Here is a 22651-nt window from a genome sequence, read left to right on the forward strand (position 1 = left end):
AAAAGTGTTTTTCAGTAAAATTTTGGACATTTTTCTATCCTCAATCAAGTGTGGCTTTTAGATAAACTATAATATAATGAAAATATAATGAAATTTTTACTTTATAAGGGCCGAAATAAAGAAAAATTCAATGTTGAAATTATTTTCCATTTTTCTGAAAAACGGTAAGAGAACACCAAGAAAAAAGTAAGATTCGTAAGAGAACACCAAGAAGTAAGTAAGAGTCGTAATCTACGACCTCAAAATAGGGTGTATACCAATTTTGGTGAAAATCGAATGATTTCCAGTTTTCCCAATAATTACCATAGGAAGGGAACCCTTCCGACTGCAACCCCACTAGTTCCTAGATTTTCTTTCTGACTAGTCAGTCGATACTACTGTCTGATTATTTGTATATATATTTATAAAGCTACTAGGTACCTGTTTTGCATTTTCAGTTTTTGGTGAGACGATTTTATTTGTGAAATGCCTACAAAAGACCAACCAATGATTCAACAATAGTGTCTTTACTGCATAATGGATCATTCCTCCTGATTTTTAGACTATTTAAAGACTACATAGGAAAAACGAGATGTCACATTTGCATAGAAATTAAGACAGCGACACTACTTTATAGGCAAATGTTAGCGTTATTCGAATCAATTTAGTGTTCTTCCCTATTATCGTTAAAATCAATGTAAATAGATAATAAATATTTTGGATTTTTATCTTTTATTTTTAAATATATTTTTGGAACTGCTGGTTTTGGTAATTGTTAAATTAAACGAACTAAAAAACAATTCTACACCATTAACCTGTGCCATACCACTATAAAATAATCAAAATAAGACATATCTCCTGCCAACGATTACTTCTTTGATTTGATATTTGATGCTTCGCATATGACCTTCACGTCATATGACAAGGTCATCCCGTCCCGCAGCCGTCAATCAAGGCCGACTCGCGGCCTTCAATTTTTACTCCCATCGCGCGTAAAGAAGTTTCACTTCAAAAATCAGTTATTCTCATTTCATCAATATTTCCTTTTTTTTGTGAAAGTCAAATGTTAAAGCAGTACGTTACAATAGGGTATTCAATTTAAAAATATATTAATGCCACTGAAATCCGCGTAAAAAGTCATATAAGAATAATTATTTTTGTGAGATAACTGAGATACGACAAGTGTTTGCAATTGCATTTTCAAAATCAACCGTGTGTCTTAATAAAGCGGCCATGACAGTATAACAATTTTTCTTTCTGGAATTTTTTGTTCCACAAAAAGGTAGCTCAGATTCGCAAAATCCGCCAAGTTTTGTCTATTCTAATAAGCGAGATAATCCTCTTTTCCAACCAAAACGGGACAGTCTGTACATATATTTACCCAACAAAGAAAGTATCCCATTTTCCAGCAGAGTTTCCATAGGTTCGTTGTGCCAAATGTTTCTGCCAACCTTCAGGTACCCTTGGGTCTGGTACAATATATGATTTTCGAACGTTATCATTACATTCTAACGATGATTCAATTCCAACGGGTTTTCCATTTTCAAAACTAAAATCAAATATATGTTTTAAAACAAACTTGCTTGGAGCAAAAAAAGCTTGGAAATAAAAGTCGTTGTCATTTTGTATGTAACGCCTTGGGGTGATAAACTAGACACCATTTTTTTCCTATCATATGGTACATTTAAGCACACCCAAAAAAATAATGCAACGACGCGCTTTTAATAGTCCGACACGCTATTACTAATTACTATTTAAGTCGATCCGCCTTTTGCAAGTATTTAAACTGGTAGTATAGTTCGACCCTAAAAACACACCCGTGAGTTATTTTTACGATAATGGTGAAAATTTTATATGTTTCTTGACATTTTCCAGAAAATATTGATATTGAGTGCCGCTTGTTCAGTTTCCGAAAATTTGTTTATAGTGTTTTGACAGAATGCAATGTTGCCGCCACCTCCTACGTTATCCATATTCTATAATATTGTAATGTATAATTTTATTCGCTGTAGATTTTTTAATCATTGTAAATTACTATTAAGTATAGTGTAACGTCTACTATTTTAAAAACCTTTTTTACAGTTCAGTAAACTGCAGGCGGATTACGAATACACAATACGAAGTTAAAGATGAACCGTATCAAAATGAAAAACACAAGATGTAAAAAGGTATTGAAAGAAATAGATGTAATATGATTCAAAGGGAGCTAAATACAATCCCTGCTATCGAGCATTTCGGTACGGATTTCCTTCGATTACACTTTTTTTCGCAACTCGTAGCGATTTCTATTCGAGGGTTCGTAACACCCCTGCTGTAAAAAGAGAAAAAAAAACTTTATATGGTTTCATTATTTGAAACTCTATATAAAAAACAATTTTATTATTATACACATCAAACAATACTACAATTTTTTACACATCAAACAATTCTACATAAATACATTAAAAAGTTCCATCGGAGCGGCGCGCGGCGCCGGCGCGGCGGCGTATTAACTCGTGCTTTAAATATTTTAAAATCGACATTACAACAAGACGCATAATCTTCTGCCATCGATGAGTCCAATAATACCATAATAATACATATACTGAATAAATCAAATGTTTTTGCACCTTATTTTCGATTTTTTTGAATCGGCGCCCTCTATTAGATATGTAAATAGTCAACGTTTGACATACATTTAAACCATATATTTATTAACTAAAGAATATCGACTCCAAACTGCACTCTGTGAAGCCGAGCCGGAGAAATGGGTATATAAATCTTCTGAGGGTGCATCCACACTATCCTAGGAACGGCGTAACGACCTTGAATAGATTTCAAGTAATTCTATTGGCTAAAAAACTCATCTGTCAGAAATTTTATCTGTCAAATTCATCTATCAAATTCATCTGTCAAAAATTTCAGCCAATAGTATGCCGTTACGCCGATACGCTGTTTTTAGGATTGTGGATGCACCCTGAAGTAATTTGGCATAAGTTGCAGTTAGGCGTGCTCAAGCGTAGTGCGCAAGCGTGGATTTTCGATCGGATAACTAGACCAAGAGACTAGACACTAACATCAGCGGTTCATTCGTACGGCTTCGTACGGTTTTCGTTTGCGCTCCCGTTCAACAATTGGCTAATCCGGCTAATCGATATTCGGAATTTTGGAGTTGCGCTATTGCGCCAATGTCTGCCTAAAGCTTGTTTCATATAGACGCGAATTGCGATTTTGCGAAACTGCTCTCATTGGTCCAATTTTACTGATCATGGCGGCGCTGTCAGAAATTTTAGGATTTTGGCGATTCGCAAGATTTAAAATTTGGAGGGCGGGAAAGTTAAAGTGTTTTCAACTTTTTGCGAATATTCACGCGATTTTAAGGTACGCGTTTGCGCAGAATGGTGTTGTGATCCGGTTATCGATTATTTTGACGACGCTGCCGCAAAGTAACTGAAAGCATTTCTCTAGCTGAAATGGGTTCTCGTACATAATATGTTTTTAATATATGTGGTGACATTTTTTCAACTTCAACCAAGTAATCAAACTCCTATACAGACAATCTGTGAAAATTCCTAAATTTTTTCTCATTTTTTTTCCTTATTTCTTGAATTAAATTGTGACAAGCACCTTGTTGCTTACGAAATTTGAATATTTCACATGTCCCAAATGGCCCATAAATGACCTATAAACCCGTGCTATAAACCCGTTCTCTTCTACGTTTTAACAATAAGTAAATGGCAATTTTGCACCTTATTCTATTCCAATCCCACAATCGTAATCGATATTCATAATTATTAAACAAATTTAAACTCATATTGTATGCTATAAAATATAAAATAAAGATCGTATTGTATGCTATAAAATATAAAATCGTATCGAACACGAATAAATATGTATAAAACAAATTAAGTTATCTCAGGTTATGATTTCTTTTGGTAACTTTCAGTTGAGCAAAAATAAAATGTCCCTAAAAATTCGCGACTGTATGAAATACGTCCAAATTTTGCGAATATTTTTTGGTGAATCGCTTTTCGCAATTCGCGTCTATATGAAACAAGCTTAACAGAAGGACTTATGTGAAATAAAGTAAACGAGTACTCGTACAATACTACACCCATCACCACACGCCTTGTGTACAACTTTTCTATTCGCCCGTAATATATTTTTTACAGTACTCATTACGTAATATAGTATTTCATCCATTTTCTATTTTTATACCATATATCCAGAAGAAAATAGCAGAGAAATGTCAATACATGCCGAAGAAAACGTAGCGAGAATAAATTTAGCGATAATTTATGATCAATTTTTCGACTATTCATAGGTTCATTAAACTTAAAATAATTTTCAATGGGGCAAGAACGGGCAAAAATTTTCGTTATAATATTAAATTGTTTGAATGGAGGAAAAATAATATATGTCAAAATCAGGCGGATGTACGAAGATTCATAACTAAACTACTTTGCGATTTTCAAATTTAATTAAGTGGATGCAAATTTTTGACTTACATTATTTCAACTTTCTTGTGTCTTCGAATAATCGCGTAATATAGATCAAAACCAGAGGAATATTAATTTACTTACCCGATGCGAGCGAATAACAATGTCGCTATTAAAATAAATATAAACGTATTATTAGAAAATCAAATATAAAATAGGAGTAAATTGAAAGGCCGGCTCAAGAAAATCGAAACAATTTTAATTGATACGCAAAAACAAAGACTATTTCTAAGCAACCATTGTCGATTCAGCGCCTATATTATTATATAATATTCAGCGGCATATAGCCTACAACAATACATTAATTTCACCTGAATTAGGAAGATTTAGTTTTTAATACTTATTGTATATAAATTGCCAATTCTGCCCCAGTGTGCGGCGTTGCCAATATGTCGTGGTATTGTTTTTAGTGATTTTATTGAGAAACAGTAAGACGATGGTGCAAACTTGCTTAATTTGCAAAAATAGAGACGATTTAAACGTAGAAGTTTGTTTTCGAATATGAGTAAGGTTATGGACCATCGAGCACAACAATATATTGTATCCAAAAATCATATATTTATGCGGATATAATAAGAAATTATATATTAAAATAAAAGTAACTACGCCACTGACTCACATTCTCAAGATCTCTGAACAGCGTTGCCATTCTCTCAGGAATCCTTCATGTAGCGATTAGCCCGTCCTTTTCCCGCTCGCATAAAACAAGAAACGAATGTCTGATTCTGATTTTTTCCTTTTTATGAATGAAATGCCGGGTCTACTTTATTTAGGTGTTATTGGTGTTTATTCGAAAAAACAACAGTGTGAGTCACAAGGTTGCCACATTTTGTTTTTAAAAAATCGGGACAGCACTGGTGCAACCTTTTTTCTTAAATGTAAAATTTTATGGGCCCATCGGATTTTGAAACAATATTTTATGCCTTTTTGCGTTAACTTAAAAAACTATTCAAAATTTCTAAATCATTATGTAAAAATAAAAAATGAAAAGTTATAAACAATTAGTAAACAAACAATTAAATCTAAAACAACTAGAACAAAACCTAAACAAAATCAAGAGTTTCAGCTGTATAATCTGTAAAATTGGCTTTATTAGTTTATTTAATTATTTTTAAATGGACATTTTTGGCAAAATAAAACACTAATTCTCCACAATACACCAAAACACTTTAAAATATAACATACCGGGTGTCCCACTCAGAATAGCTCTGGGCTGTTATCTCGGAAAGTATTAGGCGTAGGGCTTAGGGAAAAAATATTTATAACTAAAGAGGTTATGAGAAATTGCTGGAAATTATTTTCAAGTTTGTAAAATGGCCGCTAGGAGGCGCAACTGCTATGAAAAATAAGAAAATAGAATTTTTACAGAATTTTGTCTAGATAATGGGTACTATAAATAATAGCTTCATAATCTTCAGTAAATTTTGAATTTTTTTTGTTAGAACCATTTTCCCCTATCTGCTAAAATAAAGTGGTGGGGGAAGGTTAGATCTATCTTTATTTAAATGTTAATAACTCCGGACTGGATGAAATCCAATAAACGAGGGCTCGTTTAAAAGAGCGTTTCTTACTCTATATTATACCATAAAAATCATAATAATAAGGTTTTGAACGTAGATGCTAGGGGGCGCTTCATACAATTTAACAAACATAGCGCGATTTTTCAAAAAAATTAAATACGATAGTATATGTAATTTTAGCTGATAGTAAAGATTAGTAAAAGCTTAAAAAGTCAGCAAAAACCGCATCTTGATATCTTCTTTCAAACCGAAGATATTAGCAAAATTATAATAAATACCAAAAAATATGCCCTTAATTACCTTATTTTTCCAAGACAGTATCAGTAGCCCTCTTGATTATGCCCATTCTAACAAAAAATAATATAGAAATAGTTAGTTCATTTTAAAATCGACGAAATACCAGAATACCATAATACCAGATGTATTATTATCTAATAATTAAGATATTAATGTTATTGAACAAAAAACGATGATTCAGTGAAGTCATGGTAGGCTTCGGAAAAAAGTTGCTTTTGACGTAATAGTATAAACGTCAAATTGTTATTAGATCAACATTTTGATAGTCTTAGCAGCGTTTTTTATCTTTTAATTGCTTTTTCAAAATGCCTTTATTATTTGAAGTAGTTGAAGTTGTTGGGGCATTTTGAAAAAGCAATCAAAAGATAAAAGACTTTCAAAATGTTGATCGAATAACAATTTGACGTTTATACTATTACGTCAAAAGCAACTTTTTTCGAAAGCCTACCATGGACTTCACTGAATCATCGTTTCTTGTTCACTGTTATTAATACTTTAATTATTAGATATTAATACATCTGGTATTATGGTATTCTGATATTTCGTCGATTTCAAAATAAACTAACTGTTTATATCTTATTTTTTTCATAGAATAGGCATAATCAAGAGGGCTACTGGTACCGTGTTATAAAAATAAGGTAAATAAGGGCTTATTTTTTGGTATTTATTATAATTTTGCTAATATCTTCGGTTTGAAAGATGATATCAAGATGCGGTTTTCGCTGAATTGTTAAACTTTTACTACTCTTTATTATCAGCTAAAATTACATATATTATCTTATTTAATTTTTTCGAAAAAACGCGTAATGTTTGTTAAATTGTAAGAAAGCGCCCCCTAGCGTCTACGTTCAAAACCTTATTATTATTATTTTAATGGTATAATATACAGTAAGAAACGCTCTTTTAAACGAGCCCTCGTTTGTTGGATTCTGATCATCCAGTCCGGAGTTATTAACAATTAAATAAAGATAGATCTAACCTTCCCCCATCACTTTATTTCAGCAGATAGGGGAAAATGGTTCTAACAAAAAAAAATCCAAAATTTACTGAAGATTATGAAGCTATTATTTATAGTACCCATTATCTAGGCAAAATTCTGTAAAAATTCTATTTTCTTATTTTCCATAGCAGTTGCGCCCCCTAGCGGCCGTTTTACAAACTTGAAAATAATTTCCAGCAATTTCTCATAGCCCTATTAGTTGTAAATATTTTTTTCCCGTAGGCCCTACGGCTAATACTTTCCGAGATACAGCAGAGAGCTATTCTTAGTGGGACACCCTGTACTTAGTATACACCAGCATAAAAAGGTCTAATTTCCATTAAACACTTTACTTTTGACACTGGACCCGTTTCGTTAACCAGCTTGGCAATCAGCAGATGATGAACTGATGATTAGCTTCAAATTTATGCTTAGCGAAAAGAAGGTCCAGTGTTAAAAGCAAAGTGTTTTGGTGTACTGCGGTGAATTAGTGTTTTATTTTGCTGTTGTAACACCAATAGTTCCAACCCCCCAACTGTAATGAATATTTTTTGGTTTGTTGCTGTAATAATAAGAGCCTTGTCATCTTTAATAAGATCCAAAAATTCATATATACGATATAGTAAAATTAAATGATATTTGAAGTTCCGTTCTAAAGAGCTTATCTGAACATCTATTTCTAGCAGCTATAAAAACGGCGTCAGCGATGGCTATGAAATGAAGATCGCTGTCATTTTATATGTAAATTTATATGGGAAATGTCATCGATCGTCATTTCCAAGCCAACTGGACGCCGTTTTTATTCGATCATACGGTATAAATAACAACCTTAAACAATGAAGGCATATAATTTACTCTAAAACTTTATTTTTTATCTATAGTTTTTATATCCTTTTTGGCAAATTTCCTTTATGCAAGATTATATTATCGAATATTCATTAAACAGGGTATCAATATCTACTTCTTTTAATTCTAAAATTTCTAAGAGTTTAATTATTTCGTGTAAAAGAACTGTTTTGAAATTCAAGAAATTAATAAACATGTATTTTTAATAATAAATTTTACAATTTTATTGTTTAATTCGTGTGGCCGGCCGTAGCTCCAGCGTTAGTGTGTCGATCTGCGGAGCGGAAGGTACTGGGTTCGATCCCCAGCCAGTACGGTCGCTTTGTTTATTTAAATAAAAATATTTATTTATCTAAATAGAGCGACCAACGAGCCGCCACCTCAAGGAAGGCAATGGCAAACCACCTTGAGTATATTTGCCTTGTACAGCCTCTCAAATAGTGCCGTTCGGATTCGGCAATAAACTGTAGGTCCCGTGTACTTGTGAAACACTGATGACACACATCACAAGTACATGCGAGAGGTAGCCAACGCTCTATATAGAGTATGACACTGTAAGAAGAATTAAAATCGTGGCTATTATACAAATAAAAATCATTAAGGCTTTGCGTAGGGACGCGGGTTTCTTGAATCAAAATCGGGACTGTCCCGACAAAACCGGGACGGGTAGCAACACTGGTGAGTCACTTCCATCAATATCAAAAATGCGAAATAAAATTAAACCATATAATTTAGTACAACAGGTTATGGATACATATTGCAAAAATACATACGTAGGGCGCCAACGGTATAATTCATCAGAAGATGTTAAAGTTGAATTTGCATTGGGGGACATTGAAGGAGAATCAGTTAATTCTTCAGCCTTTGGTATAAGTGTGGCTGCAAGTGACTTAGTCTTCTCCTCAGTATGCTGTATGCGACTTCTTTTACCAAAAAGAGCGGCGACATTGAGTTTCCTTTTCTTGTCACGGCGTTCCTGTTTTGTACTTTTAACAGGCTCAAACAAAGGTGAAGCTTGAGCTGGTTTAGTCTTGCCAATTTTTAACATTTCTTGAGTTTTTACAGTTTTTACTAGCCCGTCATCAAATAATACTTCATAGGTATCTAAAGAAAAACACAAGCAAAACTTAGTATATATTTGCATAACCTTAAATACCTAAATAATAATAACATACAAATAATTTAATGATAAATAATCTTGACAAATTGATAAGATTTTAACAGTCTAATAATCAGTTTTGGGTTTTGAAAAACACAGTAATACGAAACATACAGGATGTTCGCTGAGCGTGCATTAGAAGTGTCTGGAGAATTACAATATATATTATCTAGACCGGAGATTTTTTGCACATTGTATTACAACGTGATCTATCGATTAAAAATATTTTCAATATGGCGGCACTTCCGGAAATACCGGAAGTTGACAACAACTGTCTTATTTTAAATGGGTGCTCCCATTTTTAATTACATACATAATTAAATTCTCTGTAAAATTCTACGAATATTAATGTTAAACATTCTATATCAAACATTAACCATTTTTGAGGGAAAAAAATATTTAAAATTTTTGGTCGAAAAAAACTGCCTGTCAAAAATATGTGTATAGCCCAAACGTCAAATTTAGTGATTACCACAATCACTGTACCATAAAAAGAAGACATGTGGAATATCATATAATAATGGCGGTAAATGTCATGGATTTGAGTGATTAAAAAATAATCATAAATCATTTTTTTCAAATAGAAACCCCCTTTTTTTATTTCATTAGTGAAAAGGTTTGTCAACTGGTGACTTTTTGACTAGACATGTTCCTATACTACCTAAAACAAATCGTTTTTAAGTTATTTTAGATTTAGATTTAAAACATTTAATTTTCTTGATTTTATCTAGCTTCCTTTGACATTAAGTGTCAAACAATGAGACAATTTTTTCCATCTGTCAGAAAACTAATTATTTGAATTTCCTATATTATAAATACTGCTACTTAAGAGTTTAAAAAGTGTATTAAGTGCTGTATAAGCAACTTTGAAAGAAAGGCCAGCGACACGTCAAAACAACCAATGAAATCTGTACAAAATTCAAACAGCTGTCAATTTTAAATGTAAACAACTCTCATTGGTCCTTTTAGTGCCAACCAGTGTCGCCAGAGTACGTAATTCTGAAAACAATGCCCCGTTCTCAGAACAGCGACTGTCGCCAGCTACACATCAAAAGAACCAATGAGATTTGTACAAAATTCAAACACCTGTCAATTTTAAATTTTGTACAGCTCCCATTGGTTGTTTGAAATGTCAAACTGTGTCACCAGCGACACGACGTCGGTAGACTCAGAACAACGACTGTCGCCAACTACACGTCAAAAGAACCAATGAGATTTGTACAAAATTCACAGCTGTCAATTTTAAATTTAGTACAGCTCCCATTGGTTGTTTGAAATGTCAAACTGTGTAGCCAGCGACACGACGTCGTTCTCAGAACTTCATACTGTCGTCAGCGACACATCAAAACAACCAATGAAATTTGTACAAGATTCAATCAGTACAACTATCAATCTTAAATTTACTTCAGCAATCATTGGCTGTTTGAAGTGTCAAGCATTGTCGCCAGCAATGACTAAAGAATTCAAGGACAAATAACACCCGAGAGCAAATTGTTACCATGACACCAAACAGTGCCGTGGCCATATTTTTTTCTTAACTTAGCTAGTTGAAGGGATATTTATATTTTTGATAAATGTTTTGACTACGCCTATGGTGTAAGCGATGGCATCATACTAATTAATTACGAAAAAAACGTATTAAAATGTTAACAAAAGGTACAAAACTAGTAGCGACGTATAGCACACATCAAGTACATATAATATCAGAAAAATAATTATCGAATTCAATAACAAAACTTAAGAAAACGCTAAAAAGGTGGGGCGGACTGTTTATTTACCTGTGAAATGTAACTCCTGGCTCTTTCTTGTCATTGCTGCTTTTACATTTGAAAGCTGAACAACTAATCAGCATTGTAATAAAGTTTATACAAAGTTCCCTACACACGAACTATTAAAAATTGCTAAAATTGTCGCTGGTGACCAAGTGATGACTCATTGTTTGACACCAAAAGAAAAGGCGTCTAAGGTCACAAATTCTGCTGCAACCCGTATATGGGCGTTACATGTCCTTATATTCTTTAGTCATTGGTCGCCAGCGACAAAAAGTAGTTCTAAGAACGGGCCTTTACACCCTTTATACCAAAATACTAAAATAACACTATAGCTAGGGTTGCCAGACGTCCGGCTAAAGCCGGACATGTCCTCCTTTTTTGGCAATTTGTTAATGTCCGGCCAGCTTTTCTTTAGGTCCGGCTTTTTTTCAATTTACGAAAAATTGTTAATTAATTTCGATTTTTATAATACTAAAAAGTGCTAAGTGCAACCGGCGAACCGGCAACCGGTCAACCTAAAAATCAAACCAATACCACGCCAAAACGCCTGGCGATGTAGGTAACCAGTTAGGCGCCACGTATAATAACGTTTTACGACCGGTTCATTAGTGTATAAGACCCAGTTCAAGGCTTACTATAAGCTCGGACGGGTCTTCTTCCGGGCACTGACGGGCCCTGAGTCTCGAAATGAGGGTCGTCCAGGCGAACCTGCACCACAGTAGGGCAGCTTCGGCTGTCCTCTGTAAGGTAATGGAGACCTGTGACATTGCCTTGATACAAGAACCCTGGATAAATCAGGGTCAAATAAAAGGCCTAAAGGGAGTCGGGGTGGAACTTATATACAGTAGAACCTCTGACAGACCTAGGACCTGCATATTAATTAAAACACACTTAAAAGTACTGCCCTTACTAAAATTCTGCAACAGGGATCTGACAGCGGTACACATAAAAACGAACGGAGAAGGGCCGAAGGACATTATAATCGGATCGGCTTATCTTCCTTTCGATGACCCTGATCCACCACCACCAGAGACTGTGGAAGAGCTAGTGAGGTACTGCAGAGGAAATGGATCTCAGTTGATCATTGGCTCGGACGCAAATGCGCACCACACTTTCTGGGGAAGCACAGACACAAACCCTAGAGGCGAAGCTCTGCTGCAATTCTTTATGGCAAATAATTTAGACGTAATGAATAAAGGTAACAGGCCTACTTTTGTGACCACACAAAGGCAGGAAGTTATAGATCTAACATTAGCCACCACTTTTGTTAGCAATTTCATAAAAAACTGGAGTGTGTCAGAGGAGGAGAGTTGCTCGGACCACAAACACATAAGGTTTGAAATCTCGGGAATACAAAGGACCGTAGAAACCTACCGTGATCCTCGGAATGCAAATTGGGAAGCCTTTGGGGCAGACCTAACTAGCAAACTGACGAGTATCAAATCAATGGTAAGGAATGCGACTGAGGTGGAACTGGTCGCGGAGCAATTGACTGACGCGATCAGATCTTCTTTTGAGGAAAACTGCCCCCAGACTGTCAGAAGCCACAAACGGGCAACACCCTGGTGGACCGTCCAGCTAGAGGCAAGGAGAAGGCAGGTAAGGAAAAACTGGAATAGGGCAAAAAGATCCGGCGATTGGGGGGAATATAAGACCTCTTTGACCGAATATAACAAGGAACTGAAGAGAGCAAAGAGATTATCTTGGAGGAGGTACTGCGAGGGCATTGATAGTACCTCAGAATGTGCCAGACTTCAAAAAATACTCTCTAAGGACTCTCAGACCTCAATTAACTCTCTTGTAACTAGTGCAGGAGAATACACATCCACTGGGAAAGAGACGCTGACCGAACTCTTTCGGGTACACTTTCCCAGATCAATAGCCTTGGAGCAATCCCCAGAAACCTGGAAGAGTAGTGGACTTGAGAACTTCACGAGAAGAGCCTCAAGGGAAGACTGGCAGGTTTCAAAAAGGGTGATTGACCAATCAAAGATAAAATGGGCTATAAGCTCATTTGAGCCATACAAATCACCGGGACCGGACGGTATTTGTCCAATAATGCTCCAGAAAGGACCAGACCTACTGACGAGCAAACTTTGTACACTAGTAAGAGCTAGTCTGGCCTTAGGATATATACCGAGAATTTGGAGGCTGACCAGGGTAGCTTTTATACCCAAGAATGGGCGTCTGGACTATTCTACGGCAAAGGCTTTTAGGCCCATCAGTCTTATGTCGTTCGTACTAAAGGCTCTTGAGAAACTAATGGACAGGTATGTTAGGGATGAAATAATGGGAAAAAGACCATTTCACCAAGACCAGCATGCCTATACAGCAGGACGATCAACCGAATCGGCACTCTATCAGCTAGTAAGCAAAGTGGAGTCGACGTTCGAAACAAGAGAAGTGCTTTTAGGGGCATTCCTCGACATAGAAGGGGCGTTTGATAACACCTCATTTCAGTCACTGACGAGAGCTACAAGGGAACCTCGGATTAGAGGAGACCTGCTGCAGGTGGATAGACTGCATGCTCAAAAGTCGAGTGGCATATACCACCCTCCTAAATGAGACTGTTGCAGTCCGGGTGGCGGGAGGATGCCCGCAGGGGGGAGTTCTCTCCTCTCTCCTGTGGAATCTCGTTATGGACGGACTGCTTAATAGTCTCAACAGGGCTGGTTTCAACACTCTGGGATATGCAAACGATTTGGTCGTGTTAGTCAGAGGTAAGTTTAACACAACAGTAAGGGAGCGAATGCAAAGGGCCTTGAAGATTGTGGAATTATGGGTGACACGGGAGGGACTAAATATTAGTCCTACAAAGACCGTAATAATCCCCTTCACCAAGCGCAGAATACTTGAGGGACTAGGCCCTCTAAGACTCTGCGGTGATGAGATTCCTCTCTCGGGAGAGGTCAAGTATCTAGGAATCACGCTTGATACCAAACTGACCTGGAACCGACATTTGGAAAATGTCACAAGGAGGGCGGTGACTACACTAGCGGTAGTCAGACGCCTTCATGGAAAAATCTGGGGCCTTAGACCACAGATGGTGCACTGGCTGTACACTGGAGTGGTGAGGCCTTCAGTAACATATGCATCCTTGGTATGGTGGCCTAAGGTAATGCAACAAACAACAATGCTCAGCCTCAGTAAGGTGCAAAGACTTGCTTGTCTGAGCATCTTGAAATCAACGCCCACTGCATCAATGGAGGCGCTTCTGGACCTTCCGCCTCTTCACATAGTGATCCAGGCGGAGGCAAGAATGGGACTCTATCGACAACAAAGTGTCTTGTCTCTGGGAAATAGGACAGAAACAGGACACTAGGACCTCTACTCCAAATGAGATCGGACCAAATGACCCCTCTTTATCACTACCACAAACCATTCGAGGTGAACAAAATGGATCGAGGAATGTGGACAGATATAACATTCCTTCAGGATGGACTAACCTGGTATACAGACGGGTCAAAGACCGCTGAAGGAACAGGAGCTGGAGTATTTCGGGAAAGACCAAGGGTAAGTTTATCGTTTTCCTTGGGTAAAGACTCAACCGTATTCCAGACAGAAATCTTCGCCATTCTACGATGTGCGAAAGAAAACAATAGAAGAGCTTATTCAGATAAGCTCATCAATATATGCTCAAACAGACAGGCGGCACTTGGGGCGCTTATGAGCCCAAAGGTATCGTCGAGACTCGTCTGGGAATGCCTAGGTGAACTGGAAGCTATGGCTCGACGGAACAGAATTAAATTATTCTAGGTGCCGGGCCACAGCGGCATCCAAGGCAACGAAAAAGCCGATGAGCTAGCTAGGCAAGGATCATCGGCATCTTATCTTGGTCCAGAGCCAGTACTGGGAATACCCAAATGTATGGCCCGTAGTGCACTAAAACTCTGGATCAGGAAAAAGCAGAATGTCCACTGGAGAAACCGACACGGGCACAGGCACAGCAAGGCTTTTATCCAAGGACCTAGCTCCAAAACCGCAAAAGAACTGCTAATGCTTAGCAGGAATAAATTGCGGATTACAACAGTCCTCTTGACAGGACATATGGCTGTCAAGTGTTACCTGAACAAGCTCAATCTGTATCAAGGAAGTCTTTGCTGCAGACTTTGCGCTAAAGATCCTGAAACAGCGGAGCACATAATATGTCACTGCGAGGCTCTGGATCGCAAGCGACACTTTTTATTTGGGAAAGCTAGGCTAGAACCGGAGGAACTATGCTCCCATCCTATCAAGGACCTGCATAAGTTAGTGCAGGGCACAGGGATAGGAGAATGGGTGCAGATATAGAAAGGGGACAAACACAATAGGCCTCACAGGTCGCAGTGTTTCCGGCAGAGGACGGCCCCTTATTGTGGAAAAAAAAATTAGTGTATAAGATAAAAAAGAAAATAATTTTATTGAAATTTTAGCTTTGTTCGGGTTCTTGTTATTACCGATTCTGAACCGTCCTAGAACTCTGCAGCGCATGCGCAAATGAAATAATGTCTTCATATTTCCTTCTGCGCATACGCATCATAGTTCTAGGACGGTTCAGAATCGGTAATAACAAGAACCCGAACAAAGCTTTTATAAGCTTGTGTAAATGCTTAATAAGTAAAGAAATGTCCGGCTTTTTTTTTATCAAAAATCAGGCTTTATTGTACAATTGTCCTACTTTTATACACTGTCCATCTGGCAACCCTAACTATAGCCCCATTCTCAGAACTATGTTGTCGCAGGCAACACTGGTTGACACTTCAAAGAACTGAACTAAATTTTAAATTGACAGCAATTTGAATATTGTATAAATCTCATTGGTTCTTTGACATGTCTATGGCAACACTACAAAGTTCTAAAGGCCCCCACAGAGGTCGTTCTTTTTTAGCAATTTTACCCGTACGGGTAAAACAGTACGGCTAAACACAAACAACGACTTCGTCCACACATAGGCGTTGTTTCATTCAGTTTGTTTGAAATTGCGGCCAAAATCATTGGTGATGGATTTTACGACGTTAGCTGCTGCCAGTTACTATTAAAATAAAATATTCTAAAAAACAATGTTCTAAATGGGCTAAAGAATGGTTACTGGCACGAATGGCTTCTATACAGTTCTATGGACTCAATTATAAATTGCTTTTTTTGTTATAATTTCTTAAATCAGTCATTGTAAAAACTACAGCAATATACTTTTATTTAACATAAAAATAAAAATACAAAATTTTAAAATCACTCACCACTCAAAACTAACAATAATTATTGTTTGTGTAAGATTGAAGTGAGTAGACACTGATAAAAACCGTCCTTCTTAATTGCATTCCCACCACACAACCACACACTGACAGACTGGAACGAAAGCGTTTAAAACCGACAGTTAAAATCAGGCAGTGGTAGATATTTTTGAAAGCCGGCAAAAAGGACAGTTTTTGGCCACACACTGACCATCTTATCCGTACCGTTTTAAACAACAATATCTGTGGGGGCCTTAAAGTATGGGTCATACAAAAGCACATTTTGTATGATCAGAAAGCAGCTGATTAGAACTGTCAGGTTTAATAATTTGCTTTTTTTAATATCATAATTAGCATATTGTACCAAGTATATCATTAGCAGATAATTGTTATTTTTATTTGTCTTTTTAAGAAATATGAAAACAATTATTAATTTGTACTTACTATTATCAATTTTCTTTGTTATAACAGCTGAACTCTTTTGTGAATCATTCCATATGGCCATACAAGCTTCACCAACTTGATAGGAATCAATTAAGTTGCATTGTAATGGTCTTAATCTTGGACTACTCATTGATATCCATTCATCATATTTATTAGAAAATTTCTCAAAATGAATTAGAATTTCATTCTCCTCATAATCCACTTCATTTATCTTAGCAGTATACCAAATATTATTGGTATCTAATACCTCAATTTTAGAACTAATAGCAAAATTAATAGGATTATTTGCTGTAGAAGATACTTGTGCACGTTGATGTTGATCAAATGCATCAGTTTCTTCATTAATTCTTATTTCAGAGTGATCTTTTTCCTCTATTTTAATATCTGCGTTTTCAGGATCACTTTGATCATTTTTTTGTTCATTTTTAATTCCAGTGTTAACCTTTGCTTCTGTAATATTAATTTTCTGAAGGCTTTGCTCTGCATCAATTTGCTGATTCTTTGGTTTTATTTTTTTCTTACAGACATCTGTATCTTTTTTTGTAGTTACCTCAGCTATTATAGCCTCAAGTTTTGACTTATCCCATGGAAAAACACTTGGTAAAACACCTTGTCTTAACATATATTTTTTTCCTTTGAAACTACAAAAATCAGCTCTTAAAAAATGTCTAGAACATACATACAAAACTTTAGCATTTGCTTTATCGTCTGGTATTCGACAAAGGGAAATCCACTTAGGTCGGACATCTGGGTGATGAGGAACCTTGTGAAACGTTACTCCAATATGTTCAGGACGAGTTGAATCGGATGTACAATTCTCAACACTACATTTTCGTCCCATATTCTGAATATGCTCGATTCAAATAATTAAATGAAGAGTTAGAACTGGTTAGAACATACAGTTTCAAATCTAATATCCAATAATTTCAAATTGTTTATATCTTCATAGTTTATTAAATTAAAATCGCAAATAAGACAAGAGACAAATGACAAATGACATGAGAATGAGCATGGGGGATTAAGAAAGAAGAGGCACTACTATCGTTTCTCTGTAAATTAGAATTGGGACCTGGAGGCGGGGCAAAATAAACTACTTCAACAGGACCGGGTTACGTAAATTTCAAATAATAAAAGCAAACATATTATACCGGGTGCGTCTTAAAAGTGGCTGACCCCTATAACTTTTTTATTTTTTTCAGATAAAAACACGAGATTTGGTATGTAAGTATATGACCCAACTAGCATTTATAGTGGCAGATACGTAACTGCTACTATCAAAGCGACTACAAAGTGGGCGGTGACCATCGGCGCGGCGGCTACGTCGTATATTCGTAGCTGCTAAGTATCTGCGACCAAAATGGGGAAAGATTTTGAGTAGCCGGGTAGGGTATACCGCCGGGTAGTGTCTTGGGTAGTTTTTGCCACTAAAAGAGTTACTATGATGTATTACTATAAAGTAGCCTACTGGTAACTGGTGAATGCGACTTATTATCTGTTACGAAGCATTTCGTTTGCCTAGTCGGATTCGTGGCAGCCAAATACGTTTAAATAAAATATACGACGGCCTCCCCATAAGAGCAATGAGAGGATTTACGTCCCAGTATTGAAGGAGGGCAGAAAATCGAGTCGAATGGTTTGAAGACATAGGCTCATCCTTGTTTAGTCAAACCTCCTACAACACAAGGATAGACTTATGTAGGAAATGCATTGAAATTCTATAGCCATCCTTCAACATCGGGACAGGAATTTAAGCGGTACCCTCCGTATACTTTATTTTAAACGTATTTGCTGGCAGCCAAGTGTCAAGTGTTATCCACCGACATGTGGAAGATGTGGAACTTTCGTTAAACGTTAAACTTTAGCTGTGTTAGGGTGCATCCATACTATCCTAAAAACGGCGTATCGGCGTAACGGCGTAACGACCTTGAATCGATTTCCAGTAATTCTATTGGCTGAAAAATTCATCTGTCAGAAATTTTATCTGTCAAATTTATCTGTCAAAAATTTCAGCTAATAGAATTACTGGAAATCGATTCAAGGTCGTTACGCCGTTACGCCGATACGCCGTTTTTAGGATAGTGTGGATGCACCCTTAGGGAGGATGCACCCTTAGGGTGCAGCCACACTATCCTAAAAACGGCGTATCGGCGTAACGGCTAATCGATTTCCAGTAATTCTAATGGCTGAAATTTTTGACACATGAATTTGACAGATAAAATTTCTGACAGATGAATGTTTCAGCCAATAGAATTACTGGAAATCTATTCAAGGTCATTACGCCGTTACGCCGATACGCCGTTTTTAGGATAGTGTGGCTGCACCCTTAGGGTGCATTAGCTGAAATTTTTGACAGATGAATTTGTTATTTATTAGCTGAAATTTTTGACAGATGAATTTGACAGATAAAATTTCTGACAGATGAATGTTTCAGCCAATAGAATTACTGGAAATCTATTCAAGGTCATTACGCCGTTACGCCCGTACGCCGTTTTTAGGATAATGTGGCTGCACCCTAAGAGTTTGGCGTAGGGATGCACGATACTTTACTTAGTATCGATACTGCGTATCGATCCGGATCGTAGCGAAACGTATCGATACAGTAAAAAATCGTTCCAAAAGAATCGATACAGAAAAAAATCGTTCCAAAAGTATCGATATTTAATTCGATACGGGATACAACAAGTAAAAATCGATTTAATTTAAATGAAAGTGAGGCCATGCGGAAAACACACATCACATTTATTAATAAAATAAATAAATAAATGAGAACGAAAAACAAAACTTCAACGAACTGTAACATAACATAAAACATATTGCGAGTCACAAAACGCTGACTTCTTAAAACTATACACACCTCTGCTACACACGTATATTCTCCTTCTTCGTTCCTTTATATTGGTCGCGGTAATCTTTATATTCATTGGTCGCGGTCGCCCCGTCGCGTCGCGCGTCGGTCGCGTCGCAAAAGCCGTAAAACTTAAAAAGGAAGAAAGAGAGAGCCATTAAATCAGAGCATTAAATAGAAAAGCGATTAAATAATATTTCAGTTAAATACTAGATGCCGCCACTATTCTGGATCGTATGGTATCGATACACCTTGATCGATAAACAGGGTAAAGTATCGAATGTAGAAAATATCGCCACGATATTGCGTTAAGAAAAGGTTAAGAATATCGAGTATCGAACAATAAAGTATCGATACTCGTAAAAATCGTATCGGATCATGCATCCCTATGTTGGCGACTCTCTGATTACAGTGTTAGCAACTCCGGGATTTTATCCCTAAATTTGGGGAGAAAAAATCTATATGGGGATTTTTTTAGGGAGTAAAATTTTTTGGGGATATTTTTAGGGATATAATTTCATTGGAATTTTACCGCTACCAAAGAGGAGATAAGACCGCTACTGCTATTTTTCAAAATTAATAGGAAAGTATAAATAAAACAAAATAATTTATTTATTTTAATCACCGAATCTTGGATAACAGTTGTGGGGAGTTTAGTTGTTTGGATTTAAGAAGGTTTGATAGCTTTAAGCAAATACGATTTGGCTTTAAGGAAAAGTTTCGAACAGTTGGCTACACTGCTGTGATTAGACGTTTCAAGGTCAACCACTTAAAACACAACAAATTGTTTATTTATTACTTTGAATAAGAAGACTAAGGAAGGAGCATAATGCTATCCATGTATTCATGCATGGTGGGCGGAAAAGCCACCATAAAAGCTCTCTAGGGTGGGGATCCTTGACAGTTTTGTTTGACGATTCATTTGACACATTTAAATTTGATTTGAAATTTTGTGGATTTGTCAGTCTTTACGGAGATTATTTTATGTTATTTATTATTTATTCTACTACTGATAGTTGTATAAAGGTAGTAAATTTAGATGGAAATTGTGGCAGAACTTAAATTAACAGTGACACTATCGCGATTTATCGAAAAAGACTCTAAAATAGTTGGTTGTGTAGCGTGCGGTAGATCTCGGCAAAAATTGAGTGAAATAATGGAACAACTTTTCGCTAGTAAGTGACTATATAATATACATACGTGTAGTAAACCGATCATTTATGAAATTCACTTAAATTAACTAAATTATATATTTTTCTTGCATTTTAGCTTTTATTTATTACTTGTCAAAGATTAGATGTCAAAGAATTTAGATACGTTAATTTGACTTACCTGCTTCAGTAGCGTATCGGATGTTTGTGTTAATAAATACTTATTATAATTTATCTATTTTTATTAGAATTATATATTTTTATAACAATTTTAATAACTACCAACATTTATTCACAACGTAAAATAAAACAACAAATTATTGAGTCTACCCCACGTCTACCCTACATCATAGTTTTACATTTTTTAAATAAAATTAGAACGACACTGATAAACCGGAATTTAAGTCGGCCATATTTGAGGCCCATCGCGGTGTACCTAAGATTTTTGATATGCTCCTTCCTTAGTCTTCTTATTCAAAGATTTATTACTATTTATATTTTTAGGGTTTTTTCGGGATATTTTTTTAGGTTTTTAGGGATATTTTGGGGTTTTTTATGCGAGCGTTTTAGATTTTTAGGGAGATAAATTTTTGAGAGTTGGGAACACTGTCTGATTACAAGATTATTAGATTAGTCTTTGGCACAGTCAGATGGTTTATTATTTAATTTTATATATATTTATGTAGAGTAAATAATAAAATTCAACAGTCTAATTTAAAAAAAAAGTAATTGTAGGGACAACACATTTAACTGAAAATATTACAAAATGGTTAAAAGTTTGGTTTGTATCACATTATATGTTAATTATTAAGAAATAATTGGATATATTTTGTAGTTGGTTTTTATAGCAGGTGTTTATACAGGTATTTACGTTACTCAAAATTATGAGGTAAATATATTCTTTTATGAAAGCAAATCAGTTTTTAAGTTTTTTTTTGTAGATTCCTAGAGTTGATGAACCTCAAGCAATATATGATAAAATGAAAGAATTTCTCAATAAGTACCGGAAAGAATAAAACTAATTAGATAAGATTTAGGAAAAATTATATTAGGCTTTATTTTGTAAGCTATAAATACAATAGCACAATTAATGATGTATTATTCCTCCCCCTAAATACTCAATTCTCACGGGAGGTTCTACAAATGCTAGCCAGTCACTTGCATGTGTAGGTAATAAGCCCATACTATGGCATTTATATAATGCTACCCCAATATTCACCAAGTTACCAAAAATATATACTATCATTTGTAGAATGGCATTTGATGTTTCCATCATCTTAAAAGTGCTCTTTGTAGCCCATATTGCTTGTACTGGACGCATTAATAACATTCCAACCATCATAATGGGAAAAATTGAAATTGAATTTCCAGCCATATAAGATATAAAAAGATTCATTGGTACTTGTTTTAGAGGAGCCAAAGCCAAATCCCACGACTTCTTGGTTATTAACCTAGAAACATCTGTTTTCTTGGAAACTTCATTACTGCTTGTAACAAACGAATTAGAATATGCAGGGGGAGAAGCTAGTGCTTCAGTAACTACTCGATTACTTCTAAAACAAAACGACATTTATATGTGATGGAAAGCGTAGATCTACAATATCTACTTCACATTCTCCAAACTCCATTTTTGACGCTTATTTGAAAATTTTCCAGACATTTTAATAAAATCAAATCAAATTATCACTTTTTAGACTAGAATGTCAAACTTTATTATTTTATGTGTCAAACGAGCGAACACGGAACACAACAACACACAACCTCAAACCACTCAATGCCGTCTCTAATAGAACAGCCTTGGGGCGAGATTTATGACGTCACGCTAGTTAGATACTACGGATTAATAAATATGTTGTAGAATACATGGATAACTACAACATATATACTTATTTATAGTAATAAATACTTTGGCAAATAAACTATGAACCATACAAATGCAGCAAATGTTTTACAATATACAAATAATGTATT

General features: G+C 35.8%; 2 protein-coding genes and 1 long non-coding RNA gene across 4 annotated transcripts in view; 1 reads left to right on the top strand and 2 right to left on the bottom strand.

Annotated features, from left to right (window-relative positions):
• LOC115879534 (PHD finger protein 20) overlaps positions 1–17683 on the bottom strand; it is a 53968-nt gene extending 36285 nt beyond the window's left edge. For both annotated transcript variants that reach the window (XM_030896419.1, XM_030896418.1), the window contains exons 1-3: positions 16685–17683; positions 8873–9203; positions 1361–1528 (exon numbers count right to left, since the gene is read on the bottom strand). In XM_030896419.1, the coding sequence (XP_030752279.1) occupies positions 1361–1528; positions 8873–9203; positions 16685–17525 (1340 nt within the window). In that variant the 5' untranslated portion in view covers positions 17526–17683. The remainder of the gene's footprint in view (positions 1–1360; positions 1529–8872; positions 9204–16684) is intronic.
• A 3615-nt stretch (positions 17684–21298) lies between these two features.
• LOC115879602 lies at positions 21299–21771 on the top strand. The gene is made up of 3 exons (XR_004049735.1): positions 21299–21461; positions 21516–21569; positions 21622–21771. It is a non-coding gene; the product is annotated as an uncharacterized LOC115879602 (long non-coding RNA).
• Positions 21708–22447, bottom strand: LOC115879601 (ER membrane protein complex subunit 4). Its single transcript, XM_030896496.1, has 2 exons — positions 22288–22447; positions 21708–22233 (listed from the first exon to the last, which is right to left on the bottom strand). Exons 1-2 carry the CDS (start codon positions 22338–22340, stop codon positions 21768–21770), a joined length of 519 nt encoding a protein of 172 aa, XP_030752356.1. The 5' UTR covers positions 22341–22447; the 3' UTR covers positions 21708–21767.
• Between the last annotated feature and the right edge of the window lie 204 nt (positions 22448–22651).

This window comes from Sitophilus oryzae, unplaced genomic scaffold (genome assembly GCF_002938485.1).
Source record: "Sitophilus oryzae breed Bouriz unplaced genomic scaffold, Soryzae_2.0 scaffold_1582_pilon_pilon, whole genome shotgun sequence".
Lineage (NCBI taxonomy): Eukaryota > Metazoa > Arthropoda > Insecta > Coleoptera > Curculionidae > Sitophilus > Sitophilus oryzae.